Below are 17147 nucleotides of genomic sequence, written 5' to 3' on the forward strand. Positions count from 1 at the left end.
CATATTTTATATTAATAATTGATATATATTAATTGTTGATAATTAAAATTCGTAATCTAATTACAATTGATTCAATAAAAAAAAATATCTAATTCTATTAACGTTTCCACTTTCTCCTCTTCACACATGCATTGGATTTGGACCACCTATATACGTAAAGAGAGAGAGAGAGAGAGAGAGAGAGAGAGAATGAGAGAGAGGGGGGGGGGGGTGGAGGTAGATAGGTGGAATTGTCCTATATAAGGCAGCATGCATGTGTATGAACCTCTATCAATTCTTGGTTAACAGCCCATAAATGCCTTCACAAACACCTCTCTCTCTCTCTCTCTCTCTCTCTCTCTCTCTCTCTCTCCCCACATTACTGATTACCAGACTGCAAGGAAATGGTATTAATGTGGCAAGTGTGGAGAGAGTTTAACTCTACCCTATCTATCATTGCTGCATCATTATTACGACTTCTCTGAACCACTGTTTCTTCAATTATATATACACACAGAAAGAGACATACATATTCAACGTTGTTAGCTGGCACTGCCAATGGAAGTATTGCTTAGACCTCATGTTCTTCTGCTATGCTTCCTTTCCTCTTCTGTACTCACTGCTCTTCTCGCCGCACTGCCGGCAGACCAAGAACTCGACCGGATATCGGCGCTTCCCGGCCAGCCGCCCGTGAATTTCTCGCAGTTTTCCGGCTACGTCACTGTCAATGAACAACAAGGGCGCGCGCTGTTCTATTGGCTGACGGAGGCTACCAGTAATGCTCACACAAAGCCTCTTGTTCTTTGGCTCAATGGAGGTCAGTTTTTCCCCCTCTTTTTTTTAATTTTTTTGTTGTTCTTTTGATTTTTCTCGGGAAAAAAAAAAGGAAAATTAATACTATGGTTAATTAAGGTTAACGAAATAGATATACTTTAACGACTATCTAACAATTAGCTCAGTCCGTTAAGTTTTCATCCATGTTTTATGTTGAATTGATCAAAATACTCGTGTAGATTAAAAATTATAACTTTATTTTATTTTTTTAAAAAAAATTATGGAGTAAGTGGATAATTTTTTATAATTTTAAAAATTTTTTCATCCATCTCATTTGATTTTTTTTTGTAAGGTTTTAAAAAAAAATTAAAATACATTAAGGGCAAAATTGACAATTTCATACATCCATCTAAGGATCACATAGTATTTATGATTTTTCAAATAACAATTGGGCATTCATAATTACCTTAGATGAGGTCATTTTAATTTACCTTTAGAAAAAGTCATTGTAATTTACCCTTATTACGTCCTGATCATAATTGCATCTTGAATTTTCTTGTATATATGTGATTTTAAATTGAGTATTTGAGTGTGATTTTAATTGCTCCACTTCTACATATATATATATATATATATATATATCAACTAAAATTGCTTTTTTATCATGTTATAAGATTAGATTGGTTATTTCATTTAACACATTCAAACTTGGATTAAAGGCTATTTTCGTCCCTTAATTTCAGGCTATTTTCGTCACTTAATTTCAGGTCATTCTCATTTTAGTCCCCTAAGTTACTAGGGTTTCATTTTGGTCCCGTAAAACTAAAAAAATCTCAATTTCGGTACAAATTTGATCGAAAAGTTGAGTCACTCGCCGGAAAAAAGTCACATGCCAGGCATTTGAGTTTTTAAATTGGGGCTTGCATTGTGATTGGCTAAAAATAAAAGGCTTAAAGGCAATTTTTGTCCCCTAACTTCAGACCATTTTCGTTTTAGTTCCATAACTTCAGACTATGTTTTCACCACATCATCTTTTTCAGTCAATCACAATGCAAGCCCCAATTTAAAAAAAAAAAAACACCATCATAGTATTCTCATAGTATTTGGAGTTTTTAGTGAAAATCAAAATAAAAAATAGTTTCTTAATAATGGAGTTCATCAATGTAAGTTTTTCTGCAGTAACAAATTAATTCAATATTCCACAATTGTAAACAAAAACATTTATACTATTTATTAAGTAATAGAGACTTTAGAGCAACTAATTTGGTGGAAATATGTGTTTTGACTAACTTAGTACATTTTTTTTAGGGTAAATTAGCAGAGTGTCCAATGAGATTTGTCATAATTACAAAATATATTTTTATTTAAAAAATTATAAATAATCCTTAGAATTAACAGTCGTCTAATAAATTAATATCTCTATAATGGGTTATCGCTTGTTAGACAACTGTTAATTCTAGGAAGTATTTATAATTTTCAAACAATAAATGAGTATTTATAATTATAATAAATTTTAGGGGAAGCCTTTGTAATTTGTCTTTTTCATATATAAAATAACCATCATTATACGTAATCCTTACATGCATGTAAAAAATAAATTTTCATATTTTAAAATATAAAATAAATAAGAATAAAATACATATCAATATAATACATTTTCAATAAAGAAATAAAAGAACAAAAGACTAAGTTACGGGTATTATCAATAGAGTAAAAAATTGATGGTGGTGTCACAAATTATGAAACGTTCCTCTTTTTTAAGGAAAAAATATTATTTTAGTCTGTTAAATATGCTTAATTTTAATTTTGATCCGATGACTATGTCCATTTTTATTTAGATCCAGTAACTTATGAAATTGCTTACTTTTAGTCCTCTGGCAGATTTTCGGACAATTTTACTCATATGCAACTTTTGAAAGGCAGTTTTAGTCTATATGCACTCATAGGGGTAAAATTGTCTGAAAATCTGTCAGATGACTAAAAGTAAGCAATTTCGTAAGTTACTGGATCTAAACAAAAATGGACATAGTTATCGGACTAAAATTAACATTAAACATACTTAGCGGACTAAAATAATACTTTTCCCCTTTTTTAATATATATTAGTATCGATAACGACCTCTTTACCCTGATTTGTTCTATTAACGTACACTTAAAATTGAAATATTTTTAGCAGTTTTAATAAACGATTTGTCTCATTTTTTTCTTATTTATTTAATTAAATAAATATAATAAAAAATTAAAGTATGCACATAAATCGAGTATGCTCCGTGGCTCAATTAGTAATTAATAATCCCATCTAAACAAAACCCCACACTCTTGGCAGTGTTGCATTGCGCGTATGATCGTCCCTTGCAAGTCGCTCTCCATGCTCGACCTACCTCTCTTTTAACTACGAAACCACCCCCATCTACCACCAGCGCATGTTAGCGAAACCCCTGCTTTCTTTCATAAAAATGCACTGCTTGTCACTTTCAGAGTCGACATTAAGGATTGATTTGTTATTTCTTTTTCATGAACAGTGAAGGATTTATGGTTTCTTTTTTTCCAGAAAAGCAGAAGCCCTTTTGGCAGCTACTGAATTCTCTGCAATTATTTTTTAGGAAAAATTGTAATTTTAGTCCCGTGCACATCGTGGCAATTTTAATTATTTATGAATTTATTTTAATAATTTTATCCTATAATATTAAAAACTTTAAATATTGAGTATAATCGAGTTTTCTAAAATGGCTAGAAAAGTTTACCCAATTAAATTGGTTACGTGCATTTTTTATTTTTATTTTTTTTTGCTATATTAGCGACTTCCAGCCTTTTTTGTCCGCGCAATGTGCGAAATTAATAAAATTAAAGGACAAATTTGTCAAAAGGGATACATGACCAAAATTGTCGTTCTTATACTTATGAGACTAAAATTATAAAAAAAAATTTATTCTTTAGTACTTATTGCACAAAATAAGCTGGAAAACGTATTTATCGATGAAAAATTATAAAATTCGGAGTATGATACCACTCCGATTTATAATAAGTGGTATTTTATAATTATATCACTCCGATTTTTATAAAATTACAATTATACCACTTAAGATTGTAGTTAGTATGATTATAAATACCCTCTATTCAACAACAAAACTTTATACAAACATTCCATAAAATATGTTATACGAATACCTCTAATCTGATGTATCTGTAATTTCGCAAAAAAATTGAGAGTATGTGTCCATTTAAACCAATTTCAAAAGGTGTGAATGATTTACCCTTATTATTATTATTATTATTATATGTATCTGTTTTGATAGTGAAGTAAAGAGGGAAAGCAAACCAGTTGACTTCATATAATGTTAATTATTACGTACAGAGATTTGTGAACAGCTCTTCGTTCCTGTTGAGCATTATTTGGTGCAAGCTGCATTACATGTATAGTTTTTCCATCAAATTTTGAAAATTACAATGTTGGTAAAAAATGATAGACTACTTATCTCAAAAGGGTTTAATTGCAAATTAGTCAATATCTGTTGCTCTCAGTCCATTTAGCATAAAGGTGATGATGGGAGGTGAAAAGACATATTTGCCCCCATGATCGGATGCAATATTCTCAGTCCATTATAGAATAACTAGTTCGTGTTTGTTGCTATACTGGACCTGGTGATGTCTCCCGTATAGATTCGTTACATATGTGAACTCAGTCGCTTAATCACATGCAATGAGATCGACACGTATTAGTGCAGTTGCTCGCTGCCCATGTGGGTTGACGGCATCATATTGATCCAACGGCTCACAGCTCATGCGGGTACAAACTCGTATAGACAAAATCGAATTTTTCAGTTATATGCTATATCATATTGTCTGCAACACTTTGATATTGCAAGAAATATGGTCTTTGCAAAACCACTTTGCTTCCAGATACACAACGGGTTGTCTGAATTTCCAGCAGAACTGCTTTGCTTTCAGATAAAATAACAGGTTTTCTTGTTTGGGGTTTTCTACATCTTTTTCTGGTTTGGTTGATTTGCTACTTGCTGACCCCCATATTATATATCTTCGCATCAACGCCCTCAAAACGGTTCCTGAAAACCAACGAACAATCGTTGTCGCGCTGAGAGATTATATGTCAGAAAAACATTTGTTATAACAAAAATGAACCTTGTTTTTGGACATTCTAAAAGTAGACGAGCTTTGGACGAGAGCAACGATTGGGGCTATAACCATATATGTATGTCTTAACTCCAGCCGCAGCTGCTGTACTTTTCTACATCACATATATGTATGTCATGAAAAACCTGCATGTGATACTGTACAAAGAAGATGTACAACATGAAGTTCGATCAATTCACAACATCACAATCAGTGCACAGGGAAGGACCCATGCAGAAGTACCTGAAGGAAGTTGATTCAGGAGTTTGGTTTTTCATAAATGTTATCGTTGTTTTGATTGTAGAAATTGTCTTTGTTTCAGGACCTGGATGTTCGTCGGTGGCATATGGAGCATCAGAAGAAATAGGACCATTCAGAATAAACAAGACCGGCTCGTCGTTGTATTTGAACAAATACTCGTGGAATAGAGGTAATGAGAACAGTCAACAGATAATAGTAAATTGAAATCATTTGCTATGTAGATCTAACGTGTTATTTAAACCAATAAAGCGACAATTAATTTAAACCAATCCCGGTAATAGTTACAGCAGAGGAACACACATTTACCTGTCTGAACATTGCGTACTTACAGTGGCAAATATTCTTTTTCTTGAATCACCGGCTGGCGTTGGTTTTTCTTACACAAACACAAGCTCCAATCTCAAGGATTCTGGGGACAAAAGGACAGGTATTCATGTCTGGAAACACCCCCTTCTGTGAGTGTTTCAACATTTATTTAGAAATATACAAACAGGTATTTGTGTGTGAAGCAAGTGATCTAGTTGTGAATCTTTTTTATTGACACCAGCTCAGGATGCTCTCGTTTTCCTCATACGATGGATGCATAGATTTCCACAGTACAGATACAGAGATTTCTATATTTCTGGAGAGAGTTATGCAGGTAGATATACATCAACATACTTGCAAGAATATTTTTCCTTGGAGTAATCATATATTCCTCAGTTGTGTAATTGCATGAAATATCATGCTTCTACAGGGCATTACGTCCCCCAGTTAGCAAAGAAAATATACGACTATAATAACAGATCTTCTCATCCAATCATCAATCTGAAAGGATTCATCGTAAGCTCACTTCTATGTCAACAATTTCCATATTTTCCTGGTGGCATAATCATAAACTGTCGTAGAATCAATTATATGTGAAACGTATATACAGGTTGGAAATGCAGTTACAGACAACTACTATGATAACATTGGAACCGTAACATATTGGTGGAGCCACTCTATCATATCAGATCAAACATATAAATCAATAATGACTTCATGCAATTTCAGATCGACAAACACTTCTCAGAAATGTGATGATGCTATCAATTATGCTATGAACCATGAATTTGGTAAGATTGATCAGTACAGTATCTACACTCCAACATGCAACTCATCAGGGGAAAAAACTAACCGTTCTCCACGCCTAAAGAACACTCTTATAAGCCCAAGATTTTCTGGATACGACCCGTGTACTGAGAACTATGCTGAGAAATACTACAACAGGCAGGATGTACAGAAGGCGTTGCATGCCAATTCTACAGGGATTCCATACAAATGGACAGCTTGCAGGTACTTGGTTAAATATGATTTGTGCATAGAGGCAAGTTAAACAAGAAAAATTCATCAAATCTTAAGCTCAAGAGGCCAAGAACAGAGAATTATCATTGGATGATAATCTGTTTAACTATCTACATGACAGTGATGTGCTTATAAGGAACTGGAAAGACTCTGAGGCTTCAATGCTCCCCACCTACAAAAAGTTGATAGCTGGAGGGCTTAGAATATGGGTATTCAGGTACTACCATAAGCCCCCTGAATATATTTTCTCAGAAAATTTACACAAAGTGAGATTGTTTTAGAAGAAGATAATACTCAGTAAAGATTTTGACCAAGTGTTAAACTGCAAATACTTTGCATGTAGATTACGTCTTACACTGTCCGTTTCACTCTTTAGGTCAAAATATATATTGGGGTATGAACAAAACTATTTGGGCCAAATACATTATTGTTGAAGCATGTTCCAATTTCTTGAGCTTCGACAATTATCTTTGATCCTAATTTGATAATTAATCGAATCAAGTCCAAACGAGCTTTAATTCGCGCCAAATGTGCATCATGCTCAAGAAGTTTTATTCTTTTATACATATTTTATCATTCTAGAACCAATCGAGGTAACCTTCAAGGCTTATCAAATGGAAAATCATATTCAATTTTGGTTTCTTCTGTTAATGAACCAAGCTTAAATGAAACTTTACGAGTCCATTTCAAATTGGTATTTAGTATATTAATTCGCATTTCAACCTAATGTATATGCCTCGGTAGTGCATAACATAAGGCACTGCAACTAGAACTGTTTTTGGCACTGTCTTATTTTATTTTATTCTTCTGACCTTTTACGACCATAATATTCTAAAAGTGGGGATTGCTTGTCAATAATGCAGTGGGGACACAGATTCAGTTGTTCCGGTGACTGCAACTAGGTTTTCCTTAAGTCATTTCAATCTCAAGATCAAAACCCCATGGTACCCTTGGTATTCTGGCGGCCAGGTAGAGATATTTATGCAAATTAAAACATTCTTTCTCTGAAACACATAGAATGCAAGAACTAGAACTGATTATATATTTATTTTACAGGTTGGGGGATGGACTGAGGTCTATGATGGACTAACATTTGCAACAGTCAGAGGAGCTGGCCATGAGGTTCCTTTGTTTCAGCCTAGGAGAGCTTTTGAACTTTTTCGGACATTCTTGTCTGGGAAAGACTTACCAAACTCTTGAAGGGCTTTGTGTCACAAATGTAGAACCTAATAATCTAATATCGAGAAACTTATTGTCATAGACAATTGGTTATGGCTTCATAAGGAAAATAGAGAGATGTATAGGATCATTCTATCCCAATTGTATTTAAGTTACATATTATAATTCTTGATTGATATCAAGCTAAGTTATGATTCAGTTACATCAACCTGGTATCAATCTTTTGTTGCTATCTACAGAAATTATGTTAATAAAAACATGTAGTTAATACAAGTACTTAGATAAGTCCAAAGCACAGAGCAAGTGACAGAGCTATGCTTACCAATTCAAGGGAATTTTCTTTCAAATAGTTCTTGGGAGGCAACTATCTAAATTTATCTTTCTATTGACAATTTGGGAGCTATCACTTCAATTCATAATACAGAATTTATTGGACATGTTTCTTCTAACTTTTAACTATTATGCATATCAAGTTTGTAAGAGGTGATTGTCAATTCTTTTTTCAAGTATCATGTTGAATTCCAAAGTTAACTATCTTAGAGTTCCTTAGAATTTCTCAAGTACTTACCTCAAATAAAAATACGTCCATTTTACCAGAACCTTATATTCCTGCTGCATTATTCATTTTAGCTGTGTTATCTTGTGCCTTGGTCGCTAGCATGCAACAAAACAAGTTCTTTTGCATCTTAGTTGCTGAAATTCATCCCGAACTATGGGACGCTTAAGCGTATAATAATTGGGCAGTGACAAGTACATTATTTGAACATCATGAGCAGAAAGTTGTTAAATTAGACATAAGTGCAGTTTCTTCTCATTCCTTATCTTCTCCAGTGCTCAAGGGTCAAGAGGCAAAATGATAGTGAAAAGAACCATTTGAAGGCTTTGCATGTACACAATTGAGCCATGAATGAAGATGAGAGTGTAGACATAACTTAATGTACATACATTTTCTTTCTTTCGCTAGTGCACAAACTGAAGCTCTCCTCATTGTATGCCTCTGAAAGAAGTCATTGCTTAAGCCCCTCGCCCAGGCCGGGAGGCATTCCTAAGCTCTGAGCAAGATCACTCATTCTTTCCTTCATGGCCTGAAGGATCAAGGATACAAGATTTTAGCAATGGAAATATTAGGGGAGGAGGGGGGTTGTGTGGCTTATATGTGTCTTGAATAAGAAACAGAATATTCTTACAAGGACACTCTTCTGATGTGCATCTTTGTACGCCTCGTTGATCAAAAGCGAAAGTTTCTGCGAGAGAAGAATAATTTCTTAATATTTACAAAAGCAAAATCGCCATTGTGGAACAAATGGAAAGAGAAGTCAAGTTCCAACCAATACTTTTCCCATTCTTCAGTAAGATCAACAGATATATGAGTCCATAGAACAAAGGTACTGAGGACAAGATCAAAGCTATGGTCCCTGAAGTGTAGAAAACAAGGAACGCCCAATCTCTTACAAGGTAGTTAAGGGTTGCATTAGGCAGGGTAAACATTTACTATCAGTTTTGTACGGTTAACTTTTATTTTTTGCAGGAACAACTTCTGTCTTCTCAAGATTAATCTAAATAAGTAAATCATTGGATAGTTAATAAAGATTGATCATGAAAAATGAAATCTGAACTGAGAAGTCAGCATGTGAAAACATTAGTAACACAAAACTAAGCAGGTGAACAGATACTCACTTCAGGTCCTAACTCCATTGCAGCCTCTGTAATTTCAGTGCGTATAGGTTGTTGGTTACCAGATAGAGTTACCTGAAGAAACTTTCAATTAGGATTACCGTAGATACACAAATTGAACGTAAAGAACGAAAGTAAGGGTCAATTTTATCTGGTCTTTAAAGTGTCCAAGCATTCTTTATTTACCATGTCACTCTTATGTTCCAACAAATTCATCCATGGTTTGATTTGCCAATAAAGCGCATATTACACACTTCTAATTTGTGGAAGCAAATGGCCATAAGTGATCATCATGAGCATGAATGCAAAAGCATCAAGGAAAAACTAAAAGCCATAGAATCAAAATCTTAGAATAAGAAAATAGAGAGACTTGCAATTTTCAGCTGCAAAGTCTAATGCAAAACATATTTATATCTTCTACACAAAGGACTTCATTTATCTTGGATGGACTTAATTACTTGCCATTAAATATTTCAATGCAGACTTGTACTACTTGTGGGCAACTCTTTTTTTCACTATTAAGATTAGACAACAAACCATACAGGGTCAAAGTCTAACATCAAGGACTGCATTAAGTTTGGAACTAAGTTTGGAATGGTAGAAACTGTTAATGTGATTTGTTCAATAACTTCAATCCAAGCCAGCAACACTTACAAACTCAACCTAAAATCTATTCTATTCATTTAAAAAAAGATGAAAGTTTCTAGGGAATTTTGTTGTACCTAAAATATCCAGATTTAAAGTAATTGTTGAGGACAGTAAGTATATTCATATTATTATTATTAAATCCTACAAAAATATGTTACTTTAGTCAAAGATAAACCAAAAGCCTCAAATAGTTTGTACATAAGTAAAATTTCATAGCCAATTGAATGATGACAGTGTAAAATAATATATTAATTATCAATTATTTTTTTTTCTATTTATACATTGGAACTTATTTAAATTAATTTCAAGTGTAAATAGTTAAGTTAATTGATATTTTAATATATATTTTGCCATCAAACCAATGGCAATAAGTGTCAAAATTAAAATGTTTCAGGCGATCAAATCATGATTCGCAATCAAGATTTGAGCCAATCAAACGGCGCCTAGAATAACTACATGTACGTTCCAAACTTCCAATCAAATCAACACAAATAATTTGATGTTTATCTCTTTAGAAAAAACAAATATTATAGTGATAATGTCAAATTACCCAATCATGTCATGCCAACTATGTGATATTTATCTCTTTAAATTAAATTACAAAGAGATCCAAAGGTGTTCCAGTATATCATAACTCTTCCTCTTTAACACGTATATAAATGGTCTTATATAAAGAGGTCCTTGAAACTCATTTAAAACACACAAAAGCAAAGATTGAATAACAAAATCAGAGAAGAAGACCAAAAGAATTCTCTGTACAAAGTTCATTGAACTCAAGAATATTTAAGGCGCGAGACGGAGATCAAATTGTTTGTCAAAAGCGCAACAAATTATAGCGTTCAATTTAAAATTACGTATGCGAGCTCTCGAATCAATGTTAAATTCAACTCTCAAGGAAATTCAAGTGGTGATTTCACATTCAAGTCCTGGAAGCCAATGTCACGATTATAACGTCTAATTAGATTACAGGCATGAGCCCATCAAAGTTTTAATAGAAATGTTTTTTATATATTAATAAAATATAATACAACAACAGAAACTATTAGGAAATCATTTGGATAGATTGTGAATGTGTGCACCAAATATGAAAAGAAAAAAAGAGCAATATTTAAGTGGTTTAGAAAATTCTCCAATGTCCACAATTGCTCAAGATTTTTTTGTAGAATAGTTTTGTGTGAATTAAAATAAAAACCTCCCATTAATTATCTATATTAGGGAGTCTGTAAAAATATTATTTTGCTTCTTATAATGTTGGGGCTCCACACGCCAACACAAACTTCCAATATAAGCCTATTTGATATGAATAACTTGAATAATTAGATCAAAACATATTAACTGTACTTAGAAGTAATAAGATATAGAGATTGACTATGCATGAATTCAAAATTAATCATAAAAGAACTGAGTATCCATCTAGCGATTTTTAAGAAAAATTCTTAGGAACTATGTATTATCTTCAAAAACTCAAAACTTATATAACATGTTAACATGCATATAATTCTCTTCAAACTAAAACAAAATATGTAATATTCTCAATCTTTTTCTATAAGAGAGAGCCAAAATACAATGAATACACCCAAAGAACATATACGAAAATTATTAATGAAGAAAATAACTACTGAAGAAAACTTATAGTCAAGAAAGAATTATTCCAAAAAACAAATAAGTATAAACTTCAAACAAATTTATATATTCAATACTTTGATATCTATGTAATATACTTGTATATATAAATACATGCAGTACGACTTGATAAGAACCAAAAGTACATATTTAACACTGAAAAATTAAAAGAAATTATTCTTTATTAAACTTTTTTTATCATAGCTATTTCTTGATTACAAAATTTATTCATGCATCAAAGGAATGCATAGTTATTAATGGTAAGCCATGGCGTGCGCGATGGCGCAAGGCGCACAATGCGCAGGCTAGTAAACCTTAGGAATGAAAACATTCCTACAGAATATTCATAAAGGAATATATTAATCTAATAAAAACTGAAAGTATTTCTGGTAGAGTACTACTAAATTTTATTGTTATCTAAATTTAGAAAAACTTCCAATATGCACAACTCATGTACACTTTACTAGTAAACCAAAAAGAACACAAATTTTCAGAAATGGTAATTATACTCTCATGCCCCCTTTTAGTAAGTCACCTAATGTGATTAAAGTGTGTGTGCTGCCAGAAACAATACTAAATAAATGAATAACCCAGTACCTTAATGAGCTCTCCTTCACAGTAACCATCGAACTCTGCTCTGTATAAAGAACCCAAAAAGGAAAAGGTGAATGTTGATGCCAGGAATTCAGAAGGTAAATTACAAGATAAAAGGCTTTGGTCTAATGAAGCATACACTGCAAGTTCTTTTTGCACTCTTACTGCCTCAACCTGAACAACCATTTGTGCCTTCTTAACAGTCTCATACAAATTCTGCATTCCTCCCAGAATACCTGCCTAAGCTTGACAATCAACCAAAGTCAAACTAGTTTCATAGGAGGAATAGAAGTTCATTTTAGTGAAAGAATGCTGGGTTAGGAAAATGCATCATGTCAAATGAAGGTTCAATTTGCACATTTTCTGATCCTTGTCAGTGCACTACTTTGAAGAGGTCAGGAGCGAGTTCAATGAAAAAGATGATATTAAATCTCATAGCAGAATATTTCCCTTATTTCTGTAGCAACCTCAATAAGAATGCACAATCTGTCTGAGTTACCACAGATCAAAATCATGCTCTACTTATTGACTGCTCGTTAACAGAAAACATGGTAGGCTCATAATTTACCTCTGTGGAACAGGATCAGAAGAAATGATGTTTAAGACATAATGATTGTAAGACATGTTTCCACAATCAAAAGATTATGATAATTATCACTAATTTGTTATTATGGCAAGAATAATGCGTATCACATGCCTTTGAAGGTGCATCTTCGCTCTTTTCGCTGTTATCTTTCTTTCCACCGAATAGACAGCAAATTTGAATAGGTTGTCGTTTTTCGATGAGCTTCTGATGACAAGATCGAGATAAAATGCATATGCCAACTGGAGATGAGTTGGTCTTTAATCTGTCTGAACAGAGAAACGTAAATAAGTAACCACAGGATATGCTACTACATGTCAACTTAGGACATAAGCAAATATGACAGCAGAAAATAGGAACCATCACTATCAACAGAGCCTTCCTTAGGTGTCAAATGTGATGCTGTACCTGGTCGTTTAAATCAGACCTCTATTTCGGTACAACGAGAAGGAGTTTACTATGGTCAGTGCAGTGAGATTTGACAGGCAAAGCAATTTCCTGTGGCCCACTCTTTATTTGCAATGATGCATGAACTTGCTAACCACACACGTGAAAATGGCTAGGCATGGGTGAAGAAATGTGAAGGGATATAAGCTTAAAGGTTTCATGTCAAATGAATTTTGGATTAGAAATACGCGGGAGAGGAGATAAAAATAGAAAATCTCCTCATGTAACCAGCCAAGGACGCAACATCTTTTAGTTCCAACCCAGACAAGACTAATTTAGAGAAAACTAATGTTTCAGAAGGACAAGGAGATGTTCAGTTGCAAATTACAACACCAAATTATAATAACCAATTTACACATTTTAATGCATGCAGTGGAGTGAGCAAAATTAGGAAACTGAAAGAAATTCAGACTGTGTAATGTAACTAATAGGATTCTACTTAACTTCAATGCACCATTGTCCCAATGTTTTTAGGGACAGTGGTCCTAAACTAGGCACAGTGGTTACCAACATTATAACCGTCATAGAAAGTACTATACAAGTGTTACTGGAAACCTATCCCTCTAAAACTATAAAACTTGTCAGGGTTGCTGGTGTCACTGGTCCTAAAATAGGCCAAAATTTTCAATATTTTTCTGAATCATGTTATATTTTCTTTCTCTTTCTTCCTTTGGCCCAAAGTAGGTCGCCCTCATTATTTTAAGTAGCATGCTTATGAAACCTATACTTAGGTAAATGTTCATACTTGGACTATTTAGTTATCATCTATCTCATACCAGACAATTTCTGTTTCATGAAACCAACTACAAGGCCAATAATCGGGTGGCAAACTTAGGTTTGCTTCAACCAAATGAAACATTTCATATCTACTAGATTGTATCAGGACATTCTCTCAACTTTAAAATTCAAGATTTTCATATGCAAAATTTATTCAGAATTATATTTTTAAGTTAATAACCAACCTATAAATGACAAATACTCCAGCCAAAGATTATTATAACGACAATCAGCACGGGTGAAAATCAATACATTGGACAAAAATTGTGCAACGAAAAAGAAGAGTTTTTTCTTGTTTTGTATTGCATCATTTTTTCCTCCGCTTTTCATTCTTGTCCATCAAAAAGGGGAGCCTGATTTCATTCTCTTCTCTTTCGGTTTTCCAAACTATGAGTTGCCAAGTTGTTTCTACTCCAAACCAATAAATTAAAAAGGGAGATCACACATTCCAAAAATACACACTTCTAAGTTCTCCCAACAAGCATAATGATGCCGCCCGCAAGAACGAGCCGGGTCTACCAACAATTCAGCTCAGTAAACAGGATGCTAAATCAACTACTCTACCATCTAAAAACTATGCTTCCAACCCTTCAAGAGATAACAATAAAAACCCATAACAGCATTTACACTAAATAATCAAGAAAAAGAAGAAAGCAAAAAACCCTTAATTTTCAGCAATAAGTAACTGCGATGGTGCGCGTAGATTCATTAAAATTTAAGACAACAACATATTTTCAAGAAAGCAAATCTACGAAGAAAGGCAGAGAGCTTGAACCTGAGGTCGGCATAGATTTTGGGAACTGAGAAGTAAGGGCACTGGTCGACGCCATTTTTACCCACAGTGGAGGTGACGGAGAGCAGAGAGTGGACTGTGGATAGAGTGGTTAAGCAAGGTGATATCGAAATATCATACAGTTATTAACCCGTGGCGGATTCTTGTCAAGATCTTAGAGCTACGTTTGTTGTGAGTTGGATAGGCGCAAATAGAACTGATATTTCATACTTGAGTTGGCGTGATCAGAATTCATTAAAGATAATTACCCAAAAATCCATTTACTATAGTGAAATTATACTAATCATTAATATTTTTCTTTTTTTTATAATTACATCAACGCCTATAAAAAATATCATGCAGACTTGATGGTTGATGTAGGTAGTCCTCTGTTGATTTCTTTTGATACTCGTGTATTGGAATTGATTGCTTTGGGGGTTCATGGGTAAAAGTTTTGATCTTGGGATGTAAAATTGATGATCGGCGAGTTAATAGTTTGTGGGTTTGTTTGTGATATATGTGTTGACGTTTTCTTTAGATCCCTGTGGGACTGAACTGTTTCTCCTGTATAATGTTGTACGATATTGTTTGAACATAATTTACAGTTTTTGTAACATTCATGTCATAGGATTGTGGTGTTTCGTTTTTCTTCTACGGTCTTGATGTTATACAATAAGAGGAGTATGATTCTTGTTCTTGTTGATGGATTTTTGTAGAGAGTGTTTTGTTTGAGGTTTATGCTGCAGTATGTTTCTTTAGGTGTCAAGATTGCAGTTGATTCTTGTTGATTCTTGTCAATAAGAGGAGGAATGTTTTGTTTGATTCTTGTTCTTGTTCATACTTTGAGGTTTTTATTTGATTGCAGTTGGTGTGCTTGGTGAGTTTTAGTCTTTTAGATATTGTGCACCTAATTAACTATTCCTCCAGTTAGATGAAAAACATGGCTTGTCCTTGCGGTAGATGAAAAAAAATTGCATAAAATTACCCGAAACCCGACTGTCGGGTACCCGAACCCGATGGGTACCCGACTCGTCGGGTAACCGCCTTACTCGGGTTTGGGTTCGGGTAGTGTTATGCACTACCCGACGAGTCGGGTACCCGACCTGATAAACCCGAACCCGATAAACCCGACCCAACGCCCACCCCTACTTGCTGCTGTAGATCAATGAATTGAGCAGACCAAGAATCATGAAAACCAGGCACCGATGCACAGAAAGACACGAGCGTCCTCATGCCAACTTCCCATGAATTGATGATCTGGTGTATTTTAATATTATAGAAACGTCGAGAACATGCCAATAAGAATTTGGTTAAACGGTAAGGTCATAAGGGTATTTTCTTGTTTTCTCGTGAAATATATGTCGATAATAAACCAAAATAGTAAAAATAAAGAGATGAAGATAATGTACCTAAAATGATCTTTTTTTTTTTTATTGTTGATAAAACGAAATAAGCACAAATAATCCATAAAAATGTAATAGTTTTCAATCGTTATATACTATAATTAGAATTAAAATAAGGGTCAATTAACTACCTTTTATGAGGTTTTACATAATTATGAGTACCTCTTTGTTGTTTAAAAAATTATAAATACCCCCCTCATATTTGATAAAATTTTGTAATCTTTGGATGAACATATGAAATTATCAATTTTGTCCTTATTGTATTTTTTTAAAAAAATAAAAAATTTGTAAAGACATCGGACGGGATGGATGAAAATATTTTAAAAAATTATCCACTTAATCCACATAAAAAATAAAAAAAATTATAATCATAATCTATAAAGACATTTTGGTCAGTTCACTACAAATATATGAAAATCTAACGAATTGGGTTAATTATTAAACGATAATTAAATACAAGATACTATTAATAATTTTTCAAATAACAAAAAGATAACAAATATCATTTTACTTTACCCTTAAAATAATACAAAAATAATATGAAATCTGGCAAAGCCTTGAAGAATTTTCCTACCTCTAAGCTCTCATAAATCTTTAGCCTATGAGACCTGGACAGCAGTTCCAGCTGCTGGTGGGAACATAATCCCACAAGTTAGGTATGAATGGGCTCCTCACATTCAAATAAGAAAGTTTACAAAATTGCCCCTCAAATAATGATTTTAAAATATAAAATAGATAATTTAATATATTTCTTATTGGCTTATAAATTATAAATAATAATAAAAATAAAATATAATAAATCTACATAGCCGATAAACAAATACTTACATATTTGATGGATTACGAATAAGAATAGTACTGGAGCAGGTTGAAGAAAGATTTTGCCGGATTCAAAATCTGCCCACTTAATTTTACAAGATCGAAAACTCGTCCAGCCCACCTCTAGTTCAGCTTGAAATGCCCGACTTCGACCTTGA

General features: G+C 33.4%; 2 protein-coding genes across 6 annotated transcripts; one reads left to right on the forward strand and one right to left on the reverse strand.

Annotated features, from left to right (window-relative positions):
- Positions 1 to 287: 287 nt before the first annotated feature.
- Positions 288 to 7851, forward strand: BRS1 (alpha/beta-Hydrolases superfamily protein). The gene is made up of 9 exons (XM_011081097.3): positions 288 to 796; positions 5206 to 5313; positions 5476 to 5571; positions 5692 to 5784; positions 5881 to 5966; positions 6061 to 6461; positions 6592 to 6687; positions 7334 to 7439; positions 7527 to 7851. Exons 1-9 carry the CDS (start codon positions 538 to 540, stop codon positions 7668 to 7670), a joined length of 1389 nt encoding a protein of 462 aa, XP_011079399.1. The 5' UTR covers positions 288 to 537; the 3' UTR covers positions 7671 to 7851.
- Positions 5309 to 14991, reverse strand: LOC105162925 (nucleoid-associated protein At4g30620, chloroplastic). 5 transcript variants are annotated; one of them, XR_016065469.1, is made up of 8 exons: positions 14771 to 14991; positions 12882 to 13040; positions 12328 to 12424; positions 12192 to 12231; positions 9327 to 9398; positions 8837 to 8893; positions 8595 to 8734; positions 5309 to 5553 (listed from the first exon to the last, which is right to left on the reverse strand). XR_016065469.1 is itself a non-coding variant. In XM_088880455.1 (7 exons), exons 1-7 carry the CDS (start codon positions 14823 to 14825, stop codon positions 8657 to 8659), a joined length of 558 nt encoding a protein of 185 aa, XP_088736581.1. In that variant the 5' UTR covers positions 14826 to 14990; the 3' UTR covers positions 8430 to 8656. The 5 variants fall into 5 exon arrangements, 1 of the variants encoding a protein (XP_088736581.1); XR_016065470.1 differs by having other exon boundaries at positions 5309 to 5597; XR_016065472.1 differs by lacking the exon at positions 5309 to 5553 and adding an exon at positions 5792 to 6003.
- Positions 14992 to 17147: the final 2156 nt, after the last annotated feature.

The sequence above is a fragment of the Sesamum indicum genome, linkage group LG5 (assembly GCF_026168435.1).
Source record: "Sesamum indicum cultivar Baizhima isolate 11 linkage group LG5, ASM2616843v1, whole genome shotgun sequence".
NCBI classification, from domain to species: Eukaryota; Viridiplantae; Streptophyta; class Magnoliopsida; order Lamiales; family Pedaliaceae; genus Sesamum; species Sesamum indicum.